At 43.2% G+C, this 26,864-nt stretch overlaps 1 protein-coding gene across 1 annotated transcript in view; it reads right to left on the reverse strand.

The window, feature by feature from the left end:
- LOC143934121 (BAR/IMD domain-containing adapter protein 2-like) overlaps positions 1 to 26,864 on the reverse strand; it is a 250,433-nt gene that overhangs the window by 146,315 nt on the left and 77,254 nt on the right. The window contains exon 3 of the mRNA XM_077457444.1: positions 2,389 to 2,475. Within this exon, the coding sequence (XP_077313570.1) occupies positions 2,389 to 2,475 (87 nt within the window). The remainder of the gene's footprint in view (positions 1 to 2,388; positions 2,476 to 26,864) is intronic.

Below are 26,864 nucleotides of genomic sequence, written 5' to 3' on the forward strand. Positions count from 1 at the left end.
TTTATTGTTGTCTGTGTCCCTTCTAGGGGATTCACCCCTCTATTTATCGTGACGAATATTATCACTGGCTCTGTAAATTAGGGAAAATTTTCTGTTGTAGTTGGAAAAAGAAATAGAAGAATCTATAATATAATAAAATAATCATGGCAAGGGTGACTAAATGACACTACATTGGTTTTGGCAGAAAGTTTTTCTTATTTGTTGAAACAAATTAGTTACTCTATGGGTGAAATGTGATAACATGTATATACATTACTCACTGCATAGTGTGAAAGGGGGCTCAAAACCACTTGCTGTGTATTTACATTAGAGGGCTGACAGATTGCCATGATTCTGCTGTAATAAAAAGTAGCAGATATTTTTGTGCCTCTGCTGGGAGATTTGAGGATGAATTTCTCCACAATGCCTATGGCTACAGAGGTAAATTAAAGCTTGTTTAAAATGAATATTATAGCTTTCCCTGCTTGTTCAGACTTTGCAAAAACATTTGTGTGCATAGTCTGGACATGGGTTCACTTTATATAAACTATGGAAATATATTTTGTGCTCATGCTGGTTAAATATCAAGTTTGAAAAAAAAACTGGAATAGTAAAAGTGCAGATTAATAAAGTTAACCGATAAAGAAAGCTATTTCTCAAATTCAAGTGTCATGAATGTAATATTATTATAGACCCACCCCACCAGTTAATAGCTTTTTTAGCTTAGCGACACATTTATCAGTTCCATTGGAGGACAAAAACGGGTTTGAGAATTTCTCATAAGGCAAATGCACAATTACCAAGAAAAGAAAAGGAAAATGATGCAAATGACCAGAATTAGACTGTAATCATGGAGAGTGCACAGTGGCTAAGTGGTTAGCATGTCTACTTTACAGCTCTAGGGTTGTTGGTCTAAATCCCAACCACAGCACTACCGGCCCGGACTTTGCTTGTGGGTTTCCTCCAGGTAATCCGGTTTCCTCTCACCCTCCAAAGACATGCTGTTAGGTTAATTGGTTTCTGTTTAAAACAGCCTAGTATGTATATGCATGAGTACAAGTTAGAGACCTTAGGCTATAAGCTCCTTGAAGGCAGGGACTGATGGGAATATATGTGATGTGCTTCATACATTTTCAGCTATATAAATACCTCTAATAAATAAAGTGCACCCGGCCAATGGAAATAGCCTCATGGGCTCATTTACACCTCTGCTGCTCAGTAAAGAGCGATCCGCGATGAATTGCTCATCACAGAGTGTTGCAGGCGAGGCTGTCAGGCATTCAGGAGGAGATACTTCTGCCTCCCGAATACCTGTTTTGTTTTTTTTGTTGGGGGAAAACCAAACAGGCTGTTGAATTAGAATACTATGTGACAACTGTGAGCTTTGTTTGTGGCTTTTGATTGTGTTGCGACCCTATTCATCTTAATTCCACCATTCACCGTATCAACCTCAAATGCAACATTGCAACATGTATGTCATTTTTTGACATACCACAGCATGTGTACACCTCCATCCGGCTGCCTTTGCAGCTTAAAGGAGGGTGGTTGGTGGGTGCTGGTAATAAACACAGCTTAACTGCCTATCTTTAACGCCCCCCCTCCCCCCCCCCCCCCCCCCCCCCCAACTGCACGTGTAAATTATCTTTCAAGAGATTTCCCTTAAGATACTAAAACTCCTTAGTTACCTTTAGTTCTTACCAATCAAGAAATATTCATTCCCATGACTTGGAAGAATAATAAAGAGCCCCATTCTGCATTTAGGTGCTTATATAGTATAACTTCCTCTACTTCCAGAAACAGCAATAAAATGAATGGAGCTGAACCCTTATGAATTGAGTTCAGGGCTTTCCTGACATAGAAAGCAGTTTCACGGAATGTGTAACAGCCATTAACTTAAAGCAAACCGTTTTGCATAACTTTGAAGGTCACTTGGGCAACAAAAGGTGTAAATGGAGACAAGTAACCCTGGCATGAAGAGGGAGGCCATGGGAGAGCCAGGCACTGACTATCCGCGCACCTCACCCATCCATTCTGTCAGTGTTAGGAAGAACTAAGCACGTTGCCAGGACAGCAAAACGGGGAATGCAATTTAATTTCAGAAAAGCAGGGAGCTGGCAACGATGTCAAGGAAGGAACAGAGCAGAATCTGAGGATTAGTTCATTTTACATTCCCCTTGCAGGAGCCACACCATATTTCACGTCTTAGCAATTGTATGTGGAAGGAGAGAGTTAACAGGAATTTCTGGCTCTCCGCAGGAAAGCAGAGCTTCCTGTTTAATCAGCTTTGCAATGAATCCCTGATCTTGAAGGGTCCTAGACACTAAACACTCAATGCATGAAGGAGCCAAGTGCAAGGCTTGGGGGAGGGAATTGGATATAAAGATGAATTAATAAATACATAAAACTTACCAAGCTCTTTAGATCCTTGGCTGATGCTTGCAAGTTCGCCAAGTTTCACAAGGGCATCAAAGTAGCCCTTTGCTGCTACTGTAACACCTGCAACATAAAGGACAACTTTATTTGTCTGGCAACTTAACATTTTCCAAAGGTATTACTCCAACCATATGGTTATAAATATCACTATCACTATGGTTAGTGATGGTTTTCTAAAGGATTGTAACCATTGGCCTAATGCAGTGATCTCCAAACTGCAGCCCATGGGCAAGATGTGGTCCTTTGCTTGCTTTTATCTGGCCTTTAGGGCACTATTCCTCCCACTGACACCAACAATAGGTCAATATTCCTTCTACTGACACCAAAGATAGAACACTATTAATTCCACTGAAATCAATGATAGGGCACTATTCTGCCCACTGACACCATAGATGGGGTACTATTCCATCCACTGATTCCAAAGATGGGGCACTATTCCTCCCCTTGACACCATAGATGGGGCACCATTCCTCCCACTGACAGAGATTATTCTTGCCACTAATACCAATACCCCCCTGCTGCCTACAGTATGTAATTATTTTTCCATTTTCATCTTCCAGGACAGCATATGAGAGAGTGACTCCACCCACCTAAAACAGGAAACACATCATCCACAATAAAATAAAAAGAGCACAGTCATCCAGTGTCTTTAGTATTTGTGTTTCCTTCGGCCTAGAAGGAACAGCTAAATGGTTTGTTAGTTCTTCCCTCAGGCCTTTTTGCTACTTGCAGGGGCCTTACTGTAGATGCTTCCCCATGAGGTTTTTTCTAGGCTACTTTTGTAAGTATCCTAGCTGTGGGCCCTTCCCTCCCCATAACCTTCTTGGCTTTCCCCAAGGTTCTTTCTCCATCAGTCCCTGTGGGCACCAAGGCTCTAGTACAGCCCTCCCATACTCACATTTGGCCAAACTCCATGTCCTCAGTTGCTGGCTGAGTTCCTGTTTGCTGCTGATTGATATGGATGGGTCATGGCCACTGGCCTGAACTGCATGGCTTGAGCAAGATACCCCCCTCAGGGTCCAGTAAGGCTGAAATATAGGCTTCCTAAGTCCCTGATTACTTCCAGATGGGAGGGCGCATGTCTGCTAGGCAGGCTATTGTGGGTGTTGGTTGCTAAGAGTGCTGGCAAGAATCAGAGATCAGCATAAGCTGCAACATTTTAACTCCTTCCTACTTCCTACACTTGTGCAGGGCTACTGGGGTCGGCTTAATCCATGTTTACCAACAATCACACACTTTTTTTTTCCAGCAAGTCGAGGTGACAGCCTAGTGGCATCTGCTGTGTTTAATCAGGACTTTCTGTACTTGCATTTGGGTATTAACCCACCCCTAGGCTGACCTGACCTAGAAACATTAAAGTTGTATCCTGCAACATTTAATTCAGTAGTTCTCAACCCTGACCTCAAGTACCCCCAATGGGTCATGTTTTGGGAATTTCTCTTAGATAAAACAGCTGCCCAAAATACCAAGCCATTGACTCTGATTTAAAGCACCTGTGCAAGATAAAGGAATACCTGAAGGCATGGTCTTTTGGGGGTACTTGAGAACCATTGATTTAATTGACATGCTCCCGGGCTTAACCTCTATGAAAGGGTAGTAGAGACAAACCTGTGTTTAACGATTGCTTGTTAAAGAGGAAGTAAAGGAAAAAAAAAAAAAAACACCCTGCAAGGCAAAGGCATAATGAGCTAGTATGCATACTAGCTCATTATGAATAACTTACCTGAGAACGAAGCCCCCGAAGCGGTCCTCCGTCTTCCTCTTCGCCGCTGCCATGGATCCCAGAGCGACTTCCAGGTCTCGCGGCTCCGGCGAATCACAGCGCCATAGCCGCGAGACCTAGCATGCGCACGGGAGCCAACACTCACGGCATATCGCCGCGATCTGCGGCCTGCCCCAGTGCACCTGAGCCCAGTAGACAGCTGTGGCTGTCTTCAGGTAAATATCTCCTAAACCGTGTAGGTTTAGGAGATATTTCTTGAACCTACAGGTAAGCCTTAATCTAGGCTTACCTGTAGGTAAAAGTTGGTTGTAAGGGTTTACAACCACTTTAATGCCTGCAAGTGTTGGCCTTCTGATTGCTCTGCTAAGGTTGCCACCTCTTCCAAATGTGTCAGCAGTTTTCATTTATCACTAGATTTGGACTTATGAGCTGGGAGGCCTTGTATGTCTCCCACCTTACTGTATGTAAAGCAATTTAGGTGTCCTGCAATCATTATGTATATACGTTAATTAAATATGAAGTATATTAAGGAGACTCATATTTGTTTCTGTCTTAAATATTTGGTTATGTCTAGGAGCTGAATCTGTACTCATTATGGGTTACCATTCTCTGCTATGCACTCCAGTGGTGTGCTTGGGCCTAGACTTCTATCACCTGGAGCTCCCTGGGTTCCACCTCCTGATAGATAGATTGGCCTTTTCTGTTATTTTGTGTATTGTTAGCCAAAGACTGGGCTATATCTATAGCATAGGCATCAGTTGCATATGCATTTCTGCTGGGTATCAGATGAATACACTGAATCTGACCTCATGCTTCACCTGTATGTTATGACTATATATTTAAATACTCAACATTGGAGCTTATGCTTGTGTTATTTGGTTTCAATTTTTTTGGTACCATTGTGGATCATGCCTCATATGTGATTCAATTTCTTGACAAATTTCTTCTTCTTGATGAATTTGGGAGGCTTTTACCTGACCTTTTACATTGTCATGTGCAATCTGCTATATGTTGTCTTGATGCATTAATGTACATTGGCAACAGTGATGTAAGTGGTTTAGAGATAAACTTTATGCAGTGTCTTAGTAAGTACATGTGCCCATGCATATATACATACATGTTCCACCACCTATTACATTGTGTATACAGTGCCTTGCAAAAGTATTCACACCCTTGGCTTTTACCAATTTTGTTACATTACAGCCTTTAGTTCAATGTTTTTTTTTAAACTGAATAATATGTGATGGATCAGAACACAATAGTGAAGTAAAATTAGAAACGTATACAGTGCCTTGCGAAAGTATTCGGCCCCCTTGAACTTTTCAACCTTTTGCCACATTTCAGGCTTCAAACATAAAGATATAACATTTTTATTTTTTGTGAAGAATCACCAACAAGTGGGACACAATTGTGAAGTGGAACGAAATCTATTGGATTTTTGAAACTTTTTAAACTAATAAAAAAAGTGGGGCGTGCAAAATTATTCGGCCCCCTTGTGTTAATACTTTGTAGAGCCACCTTTTGCTGCGATTACAGCTGCAAGTCGCTTGGGGTATGTCTCTATCAGTTTTGCACATCGAGAGACTGAAATTCTTGCCCATTCTTCCTTGCAAAACAGCTCAAGCTCAGTAAGGTTGGATGGAGAGCGTTTGTGAACAGCAGTTTTCAGCTCTTTCCACAGATTCTCGATTGGATTCAGGTCTGGACTTTGACTTGGTCATTCTAACACCTGGATACGTTTATTTGTGAACCATTCCTTTGTAGATTTTGCTGTATGTTTGGGATCATTGTCTTGTTGGAAGATAAATCTCCGTCCCAGTTTCAGGTCTTTTGCAGACTCCAACAGGTTTTCATCCAGAATGGTCCTGTATTTGGCTGCATCCATCTTCCCCTCAATTTTAACCATCTTCCCTGTCCCTGCTGAAGAAAAGCAGGCCCAAACCATGATGCTGCCACCACCATGTTTGACATGGTTGTATCCATAAAACTATTTTTCAGAAATAAAAAAATGATAAGTGGTATGTGCACATGTATTCATCCCCTTTCTTATGAAGCCCATAAAAAGCTCTGGTGCAACCAATTACCTTCAGAAGTCACATAATTAGTGAAATGATGTCCACCTGTGTGCAATCTAAGTGTCACATGATCTGTCCTTACATATACACACCTTTTTGAAAGACCCCAGAGACCCCAGAGTCTTCAACACCTAAGCAAGAAGCACCACTAACTAACTACCAAGGAACTCTCCAAACAAGTAAGGGACAATGTTGTTGAGAAGTACAAGTCAGGGTTAGGTTTAAAAAAAATATACAAATATTTTATGATCCCTAGGAGCACCATCAAATCTATCATAACCAAATGAAAAGAATGTGGCACAACCGCAAACCTGCCAAGAGACGGTCGCACACTAAAACTCACGGACCGGGCAAGGAGGGCATTATTCAGAGACCTAAGGTAACCCTGGAGGAGCTGCAGAGTTCCACAGAAGAGACTGGAGTATCTGTTCATAGGACGACAATAAGCCGTACGCTCTATAGAGTTGGGCTTTATGACAGAGTGGCCAGAAGAAAACCATTACTTTCAGCAAAAAACAAAATTTTTTATTTGAGAAAAGACACGTGAGACACTCCCAAAATGTATGGAGGAAGGTGCTCTGGTCTGATGAGACTAAAATTTAACTTTTTGGCCATCAAAGAAAATGCTATGTCTGCCGCAAACCCAACACATCACATCACCCAAAGAACACCATTCCCACAGTGACATGGTGGCAACATCATGCTGTGGGGGTGTTTTTCTGCAGTGGGGACTGGGAACCTGGTCAGGGTTGAGGGAAATATGGATGGTGCTAAATACAGGGATATTCTTGAGAAAAACCTGTACCACTCTGTGAGTGATTTAAGGCTAGGACGGAGGTTCACCTGCCAGCAATACAATGACCCCAAACACACTTTAGAAGGTGATCTTGCCACCTCCTGAAATGAATCCTGGAAGGATTTTGTAGTAAAAAAAACAACGCACTGTAACCACAAGCCGAGCATTTAGCACATGGTTGCAGTGCAATCCTGTAGAACTCAATTCCCAGTTTAACAGGTGGTGCCACCTGTCAGATTCTGCAGCCTAAGTTGAAAATGCAGTGTCCGTGGAATGTATACAACCCTGTCAGGCTGTAAAGTTAGCATTTGGGTGGGCAGCAAAACTGCAGTTCAGCTGCCTGTGTCCCCACTCTGTGTCCCACTCTGGATGTAGGAGAAATGGAGCCACCCCTGGACAGCAGCATTGTCAGTATGGGGAGAGGGTAGTATAAAGCAGGGTATTTGCATATCAAAATTCATCCAGTTCAGCAGGAACCCCCCTGTTCAACAAAAGATGCTCGTTGGCCCAGCTTCTGTGCAATGGTCCAGCTGGAAAACCAGCATTTGAACAGCACATGCAGCCAATGGCTGTAGTGCTGATCTGTGTATTCTGACGTGGGGATACAATAGTACAGAGAGAAAGATTCCCACATCCACATCTTTTGTCAGTTTATTTTTTTTTATTTCTTTATAGATGAACCAAAAAAAAAGTTGCGTATACCTAGCTTTAGATACACTAACAGGTTTGGATGGACTTACTAACTAATTGAAGCTGAACTTCAACTAACACTTTATAAGCAGTTACAGCAAACAGTTTTTTTTTCTTTTTGGGATAAAGATTTTTTTATAAATGAATAAAAGTTGACCATTGTGAGGAACCCTATCAGTGTTAAATGGCTTGTTTTAACCCTCTAACTGCTTCTTTTTCTGGACAGCTTAGCCTATTACAGAAAGCTGAAAAGTACTTACTGACTGGAACAACAGGTAAAAATAAAGGGGGAAATAGCTTAAAAAAAGAAAACAAACACAACCACCACATCTAAACCCTTGTACACACGGTCGGACATTCCTACAACAAAATCCGTCGGATTTTGTCCAAAACTTGTGTTGCATACACACGGTCGGACAAAGTTGCCGGAAAATCCGATCGTACGTAACGTGATGACATTATTTCGTTACGACGGGACTACATTCAGGCTAGTAGCCAATAGCTTTGGTCTAGGAATTTGATCCGAGCATTGCGTGGCACTTTGTCCAATCCGAATTCTCTACACACAATCGGACAAAGTCCGATTGGATCATGTTGTCGGAAATTTTTATAGCCCAGCTCTAAAACTTTGTCCATCGGACATTCAGACGGAAACAGTCCGATGGAGCCCACACACAGTCGGATTATCCGACAACACGGTCCGATCGGACATTCTCCGTCAGAATGTCCGACCGTGTGTACAAGGGCTAAGAGTTGATATATATATAATGTTCCATGTACCATTTGAATGCCCCTGATCGAGCTGTCATTAGACAGCTCAAATCACAGAGAAGACTAAATGATCCATATGGAGTACAGTAGCTCTGGAGTCACCGATCACAGCAACTGCATGTGCAAACACAGCAGTACACAGCAGCCAGATCTCCTCTCAGATCATACCGGAGAGTCAGAGAACAGAACAGTGCTGACGATTGGAGGTCTCATTGATGGCACGATGGGTCCTGGGTTGTGAATTACTGTATGTGTCCTAGAGAAGATCTTATTAGTGGTAGAGAATGAGCCCTGTGTATTGGAGTGCACATCTCACTGGTGACATTATTATGGATAATGAGCTGTCTGTATTGGACCAAAGATCTCACTGGTGATTTGGATAATGCAGAGTGAGATTTGCTTGCTGTATGTGCAGGAAATCAATGACTTCACTACTTATATGTGCAGGGAATAAGTACATAGCATCTGTCTGCTTTAGTCTAATTCCATGTTTCTAGTAAATGTAATCAATGATTCAATTTATGAATGAAGACTAATTATTTGATATATTTTATAACATAAATTGAGGGAATATTGTATTTTTTTCAATTTCTTTGTCTTTGTTGGACTTCTTTCAGATCCCAAAACCAGAACCAGTTATGCCGTGTAGCATGTACACATGACCGGACTTTTCGACAGCAAAGGGCCGACGGAACTAATCCATTGGACAATTCGATCGTGTGTGGGCTCCATCGGACCTTTGCTGTCCAAAAATCTGACGGACTTTAGAAATAGAACACGTTTCAATTTTTTCCTCCGGAACTCCGCTGAACCCAGTTCCTATGGAGAAATCCGTTCATCTGTATGCTAGTCCGACGGACGAAAAAAACAATGCTAGGGCAGCTATTGGCTATTGGCCTTATTCTAGTCCGGTCGTACGTCATCACGTTCGAATCTGTCGGACTTTGGTGTGACTGTGTGTGTGTCCAAGTCCGCTCATTCGGAAAGTCTGTCAGAACTCCGCCGAAAGTTCGTCGGGAAGACCGTCGGAAGGAAAACTCCGGACCTCCAGTTGTGGCGGAACCACAATTTTCTTGTGCAATTTGCTTGTGACTGTCAGTCTTGGAATGTTTTACACGGTATGTAGGTCCATAACAGTGGCTAAGTGGTTAGAACTTCTGCTTAGCAGCACTAGGGTCATTGGTTCAAATCCCAACCATGGTGCTAATGGCCTGAAGTTTGCATGTTCTCCCTGTGCCTGTGGGTTTCCTCTGGGTACGCCAATTTCCTCCCACACTCCCACCTGCTAGTAAGTTAAATGGCTCGTGTCTAAATTGGCCTTAGTATGTGTATGTATGAATGTGAGTTAGGGACCTTAGGAGATTGTAAGCTCCTTGCAGGCAGTGACTGACTACCAATTATCTGGATTGTGATAAACTTTCTGCAAACAAACTTAGACCATTTACATACTGTTCAGTAAACTTCACAAAAGCAACTGCAATGTGTTGTTACTGACTTTTGATGCAATTATGTAATGTAAAGTGACTTTACTGTATGAATGCCTGCTCCTCTCAGCACAGCTTATATCTGGAAGGTATATAAAGTGTATACCCAAAAACAGTGAAGTGCTCCTTCATAAAAAAAATTACCAAATATTGACTCAGAAGGTGCATATACACAACAATTTTCATAAATTATACAATATTGTATATCATGTGCAGCAAATAAATAAAAAAGTAAAAAACGTGAAAGAAGTCCCATATGTTATCCAATTTGGTTGTAAGTGTACAGAAAAAAACAACCACCACAGTTCATGTGCCTCCAATAAAGAACTTCCACCATGGACTACCAACAAAGAATATCACCCATGTGCCCAATCAGGAGTCTTTTCAACTGATGTGGTTGACCCCTTAAAATAATCAAGATGGTCAGAAGCAATTAATCGCAACAGATTAGCAGCACCCAGATCACATTGCCATATTCTGCAACGATTGCACAACATAAGTTATTTTTTATGGGCGTGTAGTAGTTGAGTTTTAGTGTATACAGTGTATGTAGCAGCCACCACGGGTCAAAATAAATGGCTGGAGGCCTGGAAATAGTGACCCTGCTAATGGAGTGACATTAACATTTTTATCCAGCAGGTGGAGTTTTGGGTTCCCTATTTTTATATGTCTACTTATCTATTCTTAGCTGCTCAGTTGAAAAAAAACATTTGTTTACAGGCATACAATTACCAAAAACACACATACACGCCATGTTTGGTTCAGAGTGGATAGAAAACAGATTTGCTGTGCTCTCTCTTTGGAAAACATACAGTATATTATGCTGTGAATCAAGTGTCATTTGTGCACACTGTAATAAAAGTGTTTCTAAAGCAAAGAGCAAAACATAATAATATGAAAAAGTACCAATGACTAATTGCACAAATAGGCATCAAATGATTATTCATAAGTCCCAAGCCACATGGCAGTAATCCACAACTTCCTGTGAATACATGTATCGTATACACTCACCGGCCAGTTTATTAGGTACACCTGTTAAATTGATTGGTAACACAAATTGCTAATCATGTAATCACATGGCAGCAACTCAATGCATTTAGGCATCTAGACGTGGTGAAGATAACTTGTTGCAGTTTAAACCAAGCTTCAGAATGGAGAAGAAAGAAGATTTAAGTGCCTTTGAATGTGGCATGGTTGTTTCAAAAACTGCTAATCTACTGGGATTTTCACACAAAACCATCTCTCGGGTTTACAGAGAATGGTCTGAAAAAGAGAAAATATCCAGTGAGCAGTTGTGTGGGTGAAAATTCCTTGTTGATGTCAGAGGAGAATAGGCAGACTGGTTTGAGATGATAGCAAGGCAACAGTAACTCAAATAACCACTCATTACAACCAAGGTATGCAGAATACCATCTCTGAAGGTACAACGCATCGAACCTTGAAGCAGATGGGCTACAGCAGCAGAAGACCACACCGGGTGCAACTCCTGTCAGCTAAGAATAGGAAACTAAGGCTACAAGTCGCACAAGCTCAGAAAAACTGGACAATAGAAGATTGGAAAAACATTGTCTGGTCTCACGAGTCTCGATTTCAGCTGCGACATTCACATAGTAGGGTCAGAATTTGGCGTAAACAACATGAAAGCATGGGTCCATCCAGCCTTGTATCAACTAGACATGTGCATGAAGAAAAAAATTGTTTAGATTAGATTAGTTAATCTAGTTAATTTTAGTTTTGTTAAATTGATCAACACAAAATGATCAAAGAAATTAATAAACATAAACAATTACATATAATTTGCATTGGTTTAAACCGGTACAATTTACAAAAGTCAACAGGAGATTGAGCACTTTATAATCCCGCCAGGAAGCATACAGAAGCCCATGCTCCAATGGATGGTTCAAAACCATCTTTGATCATTTTGTGTTTCCTACTTATTTTTCCTTATAGAACCCACTACTATTTCTATCTTAAAAAAAACCTGAAGAAGACTCTACAAGTTGAAACGTGTGCAGGGGTGACTATTGGACCTCGGTGCCCAGATTACAGGTCTACATTTATATGTCAGGTTCTTTTCGCACATCTAATGTGTTGTCTTTTATTTGTTCTTTGATGTTTTTTAAACCTATGTCTCAATATAATTTGTGTTTTTATATATATTGTTATGGTTACTGGTTCCTACAAAGTTCCCTCCACAGTACTTTTCTTCCATATTTAAAAAAAAATATATTTTTATATATAATTGGATTATATTTTACTTTTTAATTAATATCATGAATTTAAATGAATATGATTTTTTTTGTCTGCCATTTAGCGCAAGAAAAATGCATCCCTTTAAATTCTATGTATGTCTTCACACTGGTCCATTGCGCTTCCCTTGAGTTAAGAATCTTGCTTGCTGCATTTTTGGTCAATTAATCACTTCAGCCCGGACCATTTTGCAGGCCAAAGACCAGAGAACTTTTTGCGATTTGGCACTGCGTTGCTTTAACTGACAATTGCGCGGTCCTGCGACGTGGCTCCCAAACAACATTGACGTCCTTTTTTTCCCACAAATAGAGCTTTCTTTTGGTGGTATGTTATCACCCCTGTGGTTTTTATTTTTTGCGCTATAAACAAAAAAAAAAACATCAATTTTGAAAAAAATCTTTATTTTTTGCTATAATAAATATCCCCAAAAAATATATAAAAATATTTTTTTTTTCCTCAGTTTAGGCCGATACGTATTCTTCAACATATTTTTGGTAAAAAAAAAATTGCAATAAGCGTTTATTAATTGATGTGCGCAAAAGTTATAGCGTTTACAAAATAGTTTTTTTTTTTACTAGTAATGGCGGCGATCATCGCTTTTTATCGTGACTGCGACATTATGGCGGACGCATCGGACATTTTTGACACATTTTAAGGACCATTGTAATTTATACAGCAATCAGTGCTATACAAATGCACTGATTCCTGTGTAAATGACACTGGCAGTGAAGGGATTAACCACTAGGTGGCAGCGTAGTTAAGTGTGTCCTAGGGGTGTGTTTCTAACTGTGGGAACGCGTGGCTGTGTATGACATGTCACTGATCTCTGCACCGATTACAGGGAGCAGAGATCAGTGACACTGTCACTAGGCAGAACGGGGAGATGCTTGTTTACATTAGCTTCTCCCCATTCTTCCTCCCCGTGAGATGATCGTGGGGACCCGCGATCGGACTTACGGAGGTCCCAGCTGGTGAGCACGGGAAGGCGTGGCGGCAAATTTAAAGGGACATACCTGTACGCCCATTTGCCTGTCCGTGCCATTCTGCCGACATACATCAGCGTGCGCCAGTCAGCATGTGGTTAAAAAAACTACACTAAAAACTCACCTCCCCAATGAAATGCATTGAAAATGCAGCAAGAACACATTAATAACACACCTGTGTTACCGTTTTGATGCTTTTTTGAGTCGCATGACCTATCAAAAACACGCCATAAGCACAGTAAAGTCATGGCAAAATCAGAGACAGCAGAGGGAGCCATTAGCTTCTGCCAATCACAACCACTGAAGAGGGAGTGGAGGCAGGGCTGTGCCCCATTCTGTGTGTCTTATGGACACACAAGACGGGGCTTGGAAGCAAACACATACAAGTGCCCCCAGAGTGCCGGTGGGGTACCCAAGAATAGATGGATCGAGGCTGCTTTGTGCCAAACCAGACAGAGCAGGTAAGTATAACATGTTTGTTATTTCTTAAAAAAATAAAATGTAAGCCTTTAGTATCACTTTAAATTGATGGGTTTTGTTCCACGTTTAGAACAAGCTGGAGATAGAAGCTGATTAGTTACCATGGGCAACTGCTGCAGATTCTTTCTGCTCCACTTTTGATAAATCCCCCCCGTCTTGTTCCTATGGGCAACTCACTCATTTATTTTTAAATGTTTGATTCCACTTGTTCTTACAACAAACTCTCCCCCCAAGGTATATAGTCTTAGTGAAAGCAATAAAGACAGATCCAAACAGGTTCACAGGAAACTGACAATCTCGGTGACAACATACACATTCTTGTGCTGTCCTGTTCCCTTTCTCCTACAGAGATCCTTGTCAAGTGATATACATCAAAGAATGTCACCTCTGGGGTTCCCACATACAGATTGGGACATTTACTACAGGTTCAAGTCTTTACGATTCAGCCTGCTGCCCGCTAAGATCAACAACCGTGACCTACATCTGTGCATGCATTACCGCACAACTTGCTCCAAGGCGCAATTCACACTGCTACTGAGTTAACGATAAGTATGTGAGGATAGAAGTTTGAGAGCCACTATTGCAGACTTGCTTTTGGAGATGCTTGCTCCAGGGCCGTCATTGTGTTCCCTGCATTCAAAACCTAGGGAGTCACACCTTGAGAAAGTTTTCCCAACTCAAGTTTAGGCTTCACTGGCTACATGCTTGTTTCATGCCACTGAATCAGTAGTTATTTATATATTAGGAATTTACATTTCTAAACTAATGTTAGAATAACATTCAAATAGATGAAGTTAACATTTGTGACCATGACCGCTAAATTAGTCACATGCTCCCTATACCCAGAAGTACTAGGGGGTTCTCTTCACTCCCCCAACAGCCAAAAGTAGCAAAGAGCACAGGAAAGGGGAGTGCCTGCTGCAGGAGAAGGGGAGGGGTTAAAGTGGCATTCCACCCAAAAGTGGAAGCTCTGCTTATCTGCTTTCTCCCCCCTCTGGTGCCAAATTTGGCACTTTTTAGGGGAGAGGGGGGAACGGGTATCTGTTTATGACAGGTACCCGTCCCCACTTCAAGGATTCCTCGAAAAAGTCCAAAGCTTTATTTCATGGTCACATGGTAAATATACAGCAACATCTCGGAGCCATGCAGGGCCCCTTCATCAGGCAGGTGACCAGTTAACATTTGTGACCATGACCACTAAATAAGTCAAATGCTCCCTGAACCTATAAGTATTAGGTGCTTCTCTTCACTCCTCTAACAGCCAAATGTAGCAAAGAGCATAGAAAAGGGGAGGGCCCGCTGCAGGAGAAGGGGGGGTTTAAAGCGCCATTCCACCCAAAAGTGGAACCTCAGCTTATCTGCTTCCTCTCCCCCTCCAGTGCCACATTTGGCACCTGAAAGGGGACTTGTTTTTGACAGGCACCCTTCCCTACTTCTGGGAGACTGCGCCACAACGATGTCCCTCAGAAGTTCAGCCCCCCTCCTCCTTCCTCTGTCGTAGGGGCCAGTTAGAAAGAGTGGCGCGTTTCAAGCGTGGGCAGTAGGGAACCGGCTGTGAAACTGAAAGGCTTGACTGCCGGTTTGCCATACCAAGAATGGCAGTGGCAGCACACGGGAGCCCATCCGAAACTCGGCTGGGGTGCTGACATTGCGGCAACCCTGGACAGGTAAGTGTCCTAATATTAACAGTCGACAGCTACAGTTTTTGTAGCTGCTGACCATACATTTGTTCGTGGGAGGGGGCAGAACCCTACTTTAAAGTGGTTGTATATCCATTATTTTTTATTTTTACCTAGAGGTAAGCCTATAATAAGGCTTACCTGTAGGTAAAATGAATATCTCCTAAACCTGTACGGTTCAGGAGATATTCACTTTGCATGCAGCCACTGACGTCAGCAGCGCATGCTCTGTGAATGCCCAGCCGAACTGCTGGACCTTTCCCGGAAGAAGATTCCCACGTGCATGCGCAGAAGTGACGTCCTCACAGCTCCGACCACTCACAGCATCGGAGCTGCGAACTTTGAAGACACGCCGAGGGCAAAATGGCAGCTTCCTCTGCGTGGACCGGCCTGCGATACGGGGACCTCGTTCTAAGGTATTTCATAATGAGCTAGTATGCGTGTCCGTTTTAATAAGCGATAATGAATGCGCAGAAACCAAAATCCGAAAGATCCAAAATGATTATGATTATTTTCCTATTGTTGCGACAACAGTTCAATATAGATAGATAGAAGATTCGACATGACGGTGACAATAGCGATCTGTGTCTATCAAACCTGCGGTTGAATGTGCCTAACCTAACTCTATTAGTCCAAGATTATTCGACATAGAGAGAAAAGATCCGTCACTATAGATGAAGATTCGACGAAGCAGCTAAAAACATATGATCGCCGCAAGCGTACATTTCCGGTCAAATGCTCCCCCTATAGGCTATAAAAGAATTCTAATGTTGTTTGACTAGTAATAATAATTATAACTAATACTAGTCAAACAACATTAGAATTCTACTATAACTTGTGGGCGGAGCATTTGACCGGAAATGTACGATTGCGGCTTCGTGAAGTTTAGCTGCTTCGTCGAATCTTCTTAGAACATCCGACAGACACCATAAGCCTTCAACTGACAGATTTGACCTTAATTTATTTGGATTTTCAGACAAATGCAATTTTTTAACAAAACAAAATAAATAAAAACTAATTTTGGGAGTAACTAAATAAATGTATTTTTTGGACAAGACCAAAATTCCGAAACAAAATAGTTCAGTGTGCACATGTCTGTTATCAAGAACCAGTCTGCCCATTGTCCTCTGACCTCTGACATCCATAAGGAATTTTCCTCCACACAACTGATGCTCACTGGATATTTTCTCTTTTTCAGACCATTCTCTGTAAACTCTAGAAAATCCCAGTAGATCAGCAGTTTTCAAAATACTACCAGCCCGTCTTGCACCAACATTCAAAGTCACTTAAATCCTATGGCCGATACGGATATGAACAAATAGACTTAGCATAAGACTTACAACATGTGCCCTGGTCTGATCGTCGGTATACCAAAATAAGGGGACATACCCTAGATTAGAAATTAATATTTGTGAAGAGAAATGAATTTGAGAAATGCCCTGAAAAGGGGATGGGAGGGTCGGTACCGCGCACAGGAACCCGACAAAGACCACAGGCGAGCGGGCTGGTTAAATACCCCCCCGGGCTCCTCCCATAAATTCAGGCCACCATACTGGCCTTCCTACTTATGGTCGAAGCCCTATGGCCGATACGCATATGAACAAATAGACTTAGCATAAGACTTACAACATGAAATAGACCTGAAGTGTGCCCAGGTCTGATGGTCGGTATACCAAAATAAGGGGGCAAAAACATTCAGGTAGGGGTGTAGTTTTATCAGTCTTAGCTTAATTTATTGAGCAAGTTTGGTGAATGCTTGTGCCATTTCCACCCAAGGATTGGGGATGTACCGGGCGAGGTAGGCAGAGTTCCAACTGCTTAGTCTCTTAATGACATGACCAGGGACCCATGCCAAGATGCTGCCAAGGCTGCTCCAATACTAAAGAGTGACCACGGTACGGACTGGGGTCGAGGTGTAGGCTGCATAGAAGAACCCATGTGTTTGGAAAACTGGCAGGCACTCGAGGGTTAGCACAGAAAAGGCAACAGGGGACTAGAGTTTGAGCATTCCGGTAGGAGTGACAGTAGGTGGTCGAGTATGGTTACTGGACACCAGGCATTGTTTGTTCTTAAGAAATGGACATCTATCCTGGAGACAGATTGCTGGGTTTTAGACACTGCAAAGTGGAGGATGAAATGGTGCTGGTAGCGAGCAAAGTGACGACTACGCAAAACTTGGCATGTGGTATTGCTGAAGGTGAACTTGCTAGGCCATCAGAACCCGTAGTAGGCTAAGTAAATGGCTGTTTGTATAAGCAGGCTGGGGAGAAGGCCAAATGGTGAACTAGTAAAGATAGTAGACCTGTTCCACAAGATGGCAGCCTGGAATGAACATACAGTGGAGATTAAACTGGTGCTGCCAAGATAATTGCAGCAGCCTGCGCAGTAAGGACATAACTGAGAGCGATCCAGATCTGGCTTTATCAACAAGATCGACCTCAGCCCAGTTGTCGGTGGTGAAAGCCACGGTCAGTCCTGTCCTGATATGACCCCAGAGTCGAGAGGCTGTCATGACCGGGTATAGCTTGAAGAGGGAGGAAGTCCAGGTAAACACAGGGTTTAGGAGTATCCCTGGGCCATGGTCCTGTAAACCAATGGTGGCCAAAAATTGCAGCGAAGCCTGTGGAGGCTGCCGCATCTGTCACTACCAGGGGTGACAGGGGCATCGTAGATGGTATAAACAAACATCGCTATACCAATCCATGCAGAACGGAACCTTCCAACATTGATAGAGCTGCTATTGCCGCGGCATCTAAATTAAGGATCTGAGAGGGGTCCTGTGTCCGTGAGAGTAAGATCAGGAAGCGTGACATAAAGATCGACCCTGGGGAATGACCCGTATCGCAGAATTGAGCATTCTCAAGAGAGACTGGAGCTGCTTCTTGGTACACCCCAGTGTATGTGTGAAGTCTAGGAGTTGGAGACCATGTCTGTATAGTACCTGGCTGCCAGTGCTACTAATGATAAAATGGCTAGGCCATAGAAACCGTAAAGGGCCAGGTAGATTGCCGCTGGGATGACTAGACTGGGGAATGTGCGAGGATTTCATATGTCCCTAAAGATGGCAGTTGTTGCGTAAAATACCTAGCCCAATGTGTCATAAGTGTGGTAGAGGGGAAGGGAACTTGCTACATATGCTATGGGACTGTGAGAAAATAAGACCGTTTTGGTCCCAAGTGACCCACTTTGTTGCGGTCACGTTCGACCTGCCCAATATATGTAGTCCTAAATGGTGTCTCCTCTCAGTTTTTGAAGAAGTGGAACTTAGTAGTTACCGTAAACAGTTTTTGCGCTTTCTATTATACTATGCTAGGAAGTCTATACTTTTACAATGGACGAAAACAGCAATGATCTCCTTAAACCGATGGAAAGCCTTGATTAATCAGGATATACCAGTATACAAAATAACCTATGAGACAAGGGGAAGGACAGGGAAGTTTCTTAAAATATGGGGAGACTGGGTGGAAAGGGTAGAGACGTGTGGAATTCCTGAACTTTGAACCTGACCTTAATGAGAATCATACTATGGAGGCTCTCCCGGGCCTATGGGAATGGGTCTGAGCTTAGAATTAATGACAACCTGATTATCCAGTATATGCGTGCAGAAGTTTGTTTGTTTATTGTTGTTTGGGGAATAGGGGGGGGGGGAGAAAAGTACACACTTACTATATAATTAAAGAACAGGGAAATTAAGATTGTAAGAAATGGTGTTTGGAGTAGAAACTTGACTGATAACCTGTTTATGATATGGGAATGTTCTACACCATGATGTAAAATGTCTGTTATACATTGCCTGTCTGTAATGATTGCTAATAATAAAAAGAAGTTTAAAAAATGTCAGTTGTGACGGGCGAGCGTTTGCCGTTGGCTATGGGCTGATGCTTCTGGATGCCTCGTAGAGGGGATCTTACTGTATGGGCCGTAAAGACAGATGGCTCTCCGGGTCCTGTAAGGATAAGAAATGCTGGACGCTGGCTAGGTATAGCCTGATAGTGTTACAAGAAGAAGCCAGTTGCGTGATACCTGGTGCAGGACGGAAGCTGAACTCAACTGTCCTAAGGCAGAGATGACAGACAGGAAACAGTAAGTGGCTTGTATGAAAAGCCACTGGAGACAAGTGGCCAATTAAGTGCCGCTGAAAATGATGTGTAGCCAGTTTGTGTGCCACTGAGAATGTGCTTGCAAAAAGAACGATTGCAAGAAGTTATGCTAAGTTGCGTGCCTTGCCATGATTGCAAAGTTGGGCTTAAACGTGTGCTTGCAATGATTGCATGGGATTTTGTCACTGGAGATGTGTTCGTAGTGACTTTGATAAGTTCGTATTACTGCATGTGCTTGCGAAGACTGCAAGAGTTGTGCTTGAATGTGTGTTTGGATGCGTGCTTGCAACGATTGCAAGATGTTATGCCAGGATGCGTGCCTGCAACGATTGCAAGGAGTTATGCCAGGATGCGTGCCTGCAACGATTGCAAGGAGTTATGCCAGGATGCGTGCTTGCAACGATTGCAAGGAGTTATGGTAGGATACGTGGTTAGGCAGGTCGAAAAGACAGAAGTCCATCCAGTCCAACCACAAATTAAATAAACAAAATATCGCACAACCCAACATACCCAAATTCTACACCCACAGCTGATCTAAAGGAAGGCAAAAAACCCCAGCAGAGCATGCTCCAATTTGCTACAGCAGGGGAAAAAATTCCTTCCTGATCCCTCGAGAGGCAAACGGATTTTTCCCTGGATCAACTTTACCTATGAATATAAGTACCCCGTTATATTATGTACATTTAGGAAAGTATCCAGGCCTTTTTCCTAAAGCAATCTACTGAGCTAGCCAAAACTGCCTGCTAGCAATGATTGCAATAAGTGTGTGCCTGGACATCTGCTTGCGACGATTGCAAGAAGTTTATGTTTGGATGCGTGTTTGCAACGATTGCAAGAAGTATATGCTTGAATGCGTGCTTGCAACGATTGCAAGAAGTCTATGCTTGGATGCGTGCTTGCAACGATTGCAAGAAGTCTATGCTTGAATGCGTGCCTGCAACGATTGCAAGAGGTTTGTGCCTGGATATGTGTTTGCAATGATTGCAGGGAGTGTATGCTTGGGTGCGTGCTAGCAGCGATTGGCAAGAAGTTGTTCTTGGGTGTGTATGGGATGAATCCGCAATGAATCGGTCGTAAGTATGAAACTAATCCTATACGAATCGATCGCATGAAATTAATCTGATAAGAACCGGTTGTAGAATGTATGAAATTAATCTGATATAAATCAGACCATGGAGAGTACGAAATGAACCCGGTACGAATCGATGTGCCGCTGAGGCAACTGGAATTGAATCGGGCTGTAGCGTGTACAAAATTAAACTGACACAAATCTTAGTACCGTAACTGTATGTAATGAATCCTGACACGAACCGGTCGTAAAGTGTATGAAACGAAACCAACATGCATTGGATTGTGCGACTATCAGGGGGAGTAACAATGAGGCGAAGGTTTTTAACGAACGAATCAAAACCCTTGGCTGATCTGTAGTGACTGTCGGACTTTTAGGAATGACAGGCAACATGCGAACAATACCTGTAATGCTGAAATTACGGGTGCGAATCAATGCATTGTTGGTATGAGTGGATTTGACTCAAGTGACAAGTGTGTGAAATGAATAAGTGAAATGTTTGCCGTGACATAGGCTGACTGCGATAAACAACGTGTCAGACGACAAGTGACGAGTCAAACTGTGGAACATGTAATGAAATGAGACTGAGCCAATTGGGGACAAAAACAACTGGGGCACACTGGAACGAATCGGTGCATGTTGGATGCGACCGATTCAAATCAGGGCAAATTTAATGAAATATATGTCATGGCAGAGGCATAAGTCGGTCGTGCCGCGACTGCGACTGACGATGAACTGGACTCTGGAGCATGCACTGAAATGAGGCCAAAGCACTGGGGCACACCGTAACGAATCGGTGCATCACGGATGCAACTGGATTCGAAACGGAGCGCGGTACGTGGAGGTGAAATTATTTTGATTGCCATGACAGAGGCACGAATCGATCATGCTGCTGTTGCGACTGACCATTAATCGTGCATGCTCTGGAGCATGTACTGAAATGTGGCTGAAACACCTGGGGCGCGCCGAGACAAATTAATGCATGATGCGACTGGATTCGTATTGGAGCGTGATACGTGACAGTGTAATGATTTCCCATGACAGAGACATGAATCAGAGAACCGAGACCGACAATGAATCCTGACTCTGGAGCATGTACTGAAATGAGGCCGTAAACAACTGGGGCACACCGGAACGAATCAGTGCATCACGGATGCGACTTGATTCGAATCGAAACGCGGTAAGTGACAGTGAAATGAGTGAAAAAGTTTGCCATGACAGAGGCACGAATCGGTCGTGCCACGATTGCGACTGACAACGAACGGGACTCTGGAGCATGTACTGAAATGAGGCCGAAAAATACCTGGGGCATGCCAGGTATTGCCAACGAATTGGTGCATCGTAGATGCGACTGGAATCGTATTGAACGTGATACGTGACAGTGAAATGATTTCCCATGACAGAGGCATGAATCGGTGTGCCGCAACCTGCGACTGACAACGAACGGGACTCTGGAGCATGTAATGAAATGAGGCCGAAAAATACCTGGGGCACGCTGGAACGAATTGGTGCATCGTAGATGCGACTGGATTAGTATCGGAACGTGATATGTGACAGTGAAATTATTTACCATGACAGAGGCATGAGTCGGTGATTCAACAAATGGGACTCTGGAGCATGTACTGAAATGAGGCCGAAAAAACAACTAGGGCACACCGGGACGAATCGGTGCATTGTGGATGCGACTGGATTCGAATCGGAGCGCGGTAGGTGAGAGTGAAATGATTTGAAAAGATCTGAAATGGTTTGAAATGGTTTGAAATGGTTCGGCCTTGATATGGCACTGACCGGTATCCATCAAATCCACGAGAAACATTGATTAGTCTGTGGAGCATAAAACAGTGAGACACGCCTAAACGAAGCTGTGTCTTTGCGTCGGTGTGAGGTACACAAAAACGAAGAAATGTTTGGTATGATAACGTTATGAATAATAGACAGACATTGAGGCTGTGTGTAGGGTTTTACGAATGACTCGTAAGTTTGATATCGAGGTTTAGTGACAAGACATTTAACAATGTATGAAATGACAAGTCAACCGAAAAAACCCTACCTGCGACAGCCAAATCGACACGATGTACGAGAATTGCGAAAACGGAAACGAGAACCTCGAAAAACTACGAAGCGGTAACTCACGGACGCTAATGATTTTCGAAGAGTCGGCCTAGTGACGCCGTACCGCGCACAGGAAACCGACAAAGACCACAGGCGAGCGGGCTGGTTAAATACCCCCCAGGCTCCTCCCATAAATTTAGGCCACCATACTGGCCTTCCTACATATATATATTACATTCACATCAGTCCCTTCCTTACAATCTAAGGCCCCTAGCTCACATGTATATGTACATATACTAAGGCAATGTGTGGGGGCATGCCTTCGTAGCAAGCTCTGACACAACACTAAGAATGGCTTGTGATAGGAAGGTTTGAAAAGCCTCTAGGCACCTGCATTTTTTTACCTGCAGCATTTAATGTTTTTCTCTTTACCGTCCACTTGGGGCACAAGAAATAAATTGCCCTTGGTGTGCCCCCTACCCCCATACTGCAAGGGGTAACTGCTCGTTGGGTCTTGGGGTAGAGGTATAAGCTGTAGTACTTACCTTATTGCTCATGCCTGTAGGTTCCTCATTGACAGATGCATTTGACCCACAGCTGATATCCTTGTGACCTGCATTTGACCTGCTTCAAGATGGGTTTCATAGACGTGTATTAGTAAATGTGTGTGTTGGTAAACCCATCTGTAGGGAACAAAATCCAGCAGACACAGGTCCATGTGACTTAAAACACAACAGCATTATACTCCCCCAGGATCAAGGGATTGGCTTGCATAAACCTTGTTGAATTGGGGTAAGAACTATTATTTTTGCTACCCCTGGTGTTAATCCCACTACAGACTAGACACCTTCTAGTCTAAACATAGACACACTCACCGGTAGGGATGAGCTTGGGCGTGGCACACTCCACGTGCAGAGCCTGCCAGGAAGCCGGCCCAGCATTGCACTAATCACAGGCAGTGAGGCATTTCCCAATCTCTGCAGCCGCACATCAGGAAATGTCTCACTGCCTATGATTAGTGCAGTACTGTGACGACTTCTTGGCGGGCTCAGCACGTGGAATGTGTGAACAAGCCCAAGCTCATCCTTACTCACCGGCCACTTTATTAGGTGTACCTGTTCAATTGCTTGGTAACACAAATTGCTAATCAGGCAATCACATGGCAGCAACTCAATGTATTTAGACATCTAGACGTGGTGAAGATGATTTGCTGAAGTTCAAACCGAGCAACAGATTGGGAAAGAAAGGGGATTTAAGTGACTTTGAATGTGGCATGATTGTTGGTGTCAGACGGGCTGGTCTGAGTATTTAAAAAAATGCTGATCTACTGGGATTTTCACGCACAACCATCGGGGGTTTACAGAGAATGGTCCGAAAAAGTGATATTCAGTGAAAGGCAGTTGTGTGGACGTACATGCCTTGTTGATTTCAGAGGTTAGAGGAGAATGGGCAGACTGGTTTGAGATGATAGAACGGCAACAGTAACTCCAATAACCACTTATTGCAACCAAAGTATGCAGAATACAATCTCTGAATGCACAACACATTGAACCTTAAAGCAGATAGGCTACAAGAGCAGAAGACCACACCGGGTGCCACTCCTGTCAGCTAAGAACAGGAAACTGAGGCTACAATTCGCACAAGCTCAGCAAAATTGAACAATAGGAGATTGGAAAAACATTGGTCTGATGAGTCTCAATTTCAGCTGGAACATTCAAATGGTAGGGTGAGAATTTGGCGTAAACAACATAAGAGCATGGATCCATCCTACCTTGTATCAACGGTTCAGGCTGGTGGTGGTGGTGGTGGTGTAATGGTGTGGGGGATATTTTCTTGGCACAATTTAGGCCCCTTAGTACCAATTGAGCATCATCTTCTGATGACCACCTGTCTGATAGAGACCTAACAGATTAGATCAGTCTTTATCAATCAGGACTTTTCCCAAGGTTGCTTCAGCTGTAGATATACCGTATATACTCGAGTATAGGCCGACCCGAATATAAGCCGAGGCCCCCAATTTACCACAAAAAAACTGGGAAACTTATTGACTCGTGTATAAGCCGAGGGTGAGACATCCCTGTGTCCATCCCTGTGTCCCGTCCATCCCTGTGTCCATCCCTGTGTCCCGTCCGTCACTGTGTCCCGTCCGTCGCTGTGTCCCGTCCGTCGCTGTGTCCCGTCCGTCGCTGTGTCCTGTCCATCCCTGCCTACCTGTGCCGATCTGCAGCCTCTGTGTGCCATGCTCTCCTCGTCTGACAGACGGCGGCCATTCCTCTGTTCAAAAGCTGCGCCTCCCTGTCTGTGATAGGCGGAACACTCAATTTCCCAGCAGTCAGTGTTCCGCCTATCACGGACATCCTCTCATCCTCGGCCGCCGTCTGTCTGCTCGACACGCTGATCGGGCAGGCAGACGGCGATGACTCGAGTATAAGCCGAGGGGGGCACTTTCAGCCTCAAAAAAGAGGCTGAAAATCTCGGCTTATACTCGAGTATATACGGTAGTAAATGTTAGTAGGGGTTCTCCAAGACCAGAAAGTTATTTCATGGGTTCCTCCATGTTAAAAAGGTTGTGAAAGGGTGGTTTAGATCCATTTTAGTTCTACCTGTATTTATTCAGTATGTGACTTGTAACCTTAGCTTGATAAATCAAAGCTCAATGTTATCCAAAAACACATTGGAATTCTATTTTTTTTTTTTAATACACTTCCAAAGTTTCTAAATATTTTTGGACAATACTAGATTGTCCATTGCCAAATATTCTGTCATTCTCTTCTTTTCCAATATCTGAATTGCTAGCAATGGAATTCACATATAGCTGCCACGTGAAAACTATTTGTTAGCTGTTTCCTACAACATATAATTCTCCAATGTCCCTGTAATGAAACACCAGAAAATAGTTCTACCATGTCCAATTGTCCATGGTGTGAAATGCACAGATAAGCAAAACATGGAGAACAGCTACAGTATATTCTCTCTCTCTCTTCTATTCTTTAACTATTAAGGCCATCTCAGGTTTACAACCCTACTGCCCAGCTATCTCTTGATGATGGCAAATCTGAAGGCAGATTCTTCAGAGAGGGCAGAATCTTCCTGCTGGGTTCCTAGGGATTTTTATAAAGGTGGCAAGTGGCTGAGCCAACCAAGGTCTATCCAAAACAAAGTAATCAGTTTTTGGTGAACGCAGGGCTTGTTCACAGCATGCTTTATTGTGGACATACTACATGTGTGCTGGTGTAGAGCATGAAAATGTACTGTGTTTGTCGTATACCAGACCTTACCCTTTAATGTACAGATATACAACAAAGTCCAAAAAACACTTTAACGCTAAAACCGAGGGGGATCTTCTATCTCACTTCTTTCTACAATGTTCATCAAGGGTATAGCCCTCCACTGACCGGGAAATCCTCCAAACGAGCTCTCTCCTGTGTGCTTTTTGCAGTTCATAGAGGTATATGAACTAAGGTAGACCTCAGGCGGTCAATGTCTCTGGAGATCTCACAGGCCTTTTCTCAATACAGTGGCAAGTGGAAAAAGGATGTTCATTTCTGTATTGTAGCTATTGGTATGACTATGCCTGCACAAAAGAAAGTTCTTCTGGTAGGGCATTTTTGAAACCCCAGGAGGAACAGCGGAAGCTTGAGATAATGACACAGCTGTAAACAAACAGTTTGAGCCAAATAGTTTGAGCCAAATAAAAAGTGCAAAAGGTTGCAGAAACTACTGACAGTTAAGTGTCCAGGTAAAATATCTAGCAAAGTCTGATGATTATGGCACACTAATGCCGCGTACACACGACAGGACTTAAGTCCGGCAGACTTTCGATGGAGTTCTGACGGAGTTCTGACAGAGTTCTGACGGACTTTCCGAATGAACGGACTTGGCCACACACAATCACACCAAAGTCCGACGGATTCGAACGTGATGACGTATGACTGGGCTAGAATAAGGAAGTTCATAGCCAGTAGCCAATAGCTGCCCTAGCGTCGGTTTTAGTCCGTCAGACTAGCACACACACGAGCGGATTTCTGGGTCCGGCAGAGTTCTGTCGGAAAAATTTAAAACATGTTCCATTTCTAAAGTCTGTCAGACTTTTGCAAATCAAAAGTCCGCTGCAGCCCCCACACGTTCGAATAGTCTGCCGGAATCATTCCGTCAGACTTTTGATGTTGAAAAGTCTGGTCATGTGTACGGGGCATAACAGGAAACCACTAAATGTTCCTTTCTCGTTCTGTTATATCATTGTGCCTGTAACAGCAGACTCTCCTTGTGTACGCTCCAATTTACTGTTGTATTGCACAAC

This window comes from Lithobates pipiens, unplaced genomic scaffold (assembly GCF_037356315.1).
Source record: "Lithobates pipiens isolate NorthernLeopardFrog02 unplaced genomic scaffold, aLitPip1_a1.2 Scaffold_27, whole genome shotgun sequence".
In the NCBI taxonomy this organism is placed as follows: domain Eukaryota; kingdom Metazoa; phylum Chordata; class Amphibia; order Anura; family Ranidae; genus Lithobates; species Lithobates pipiens.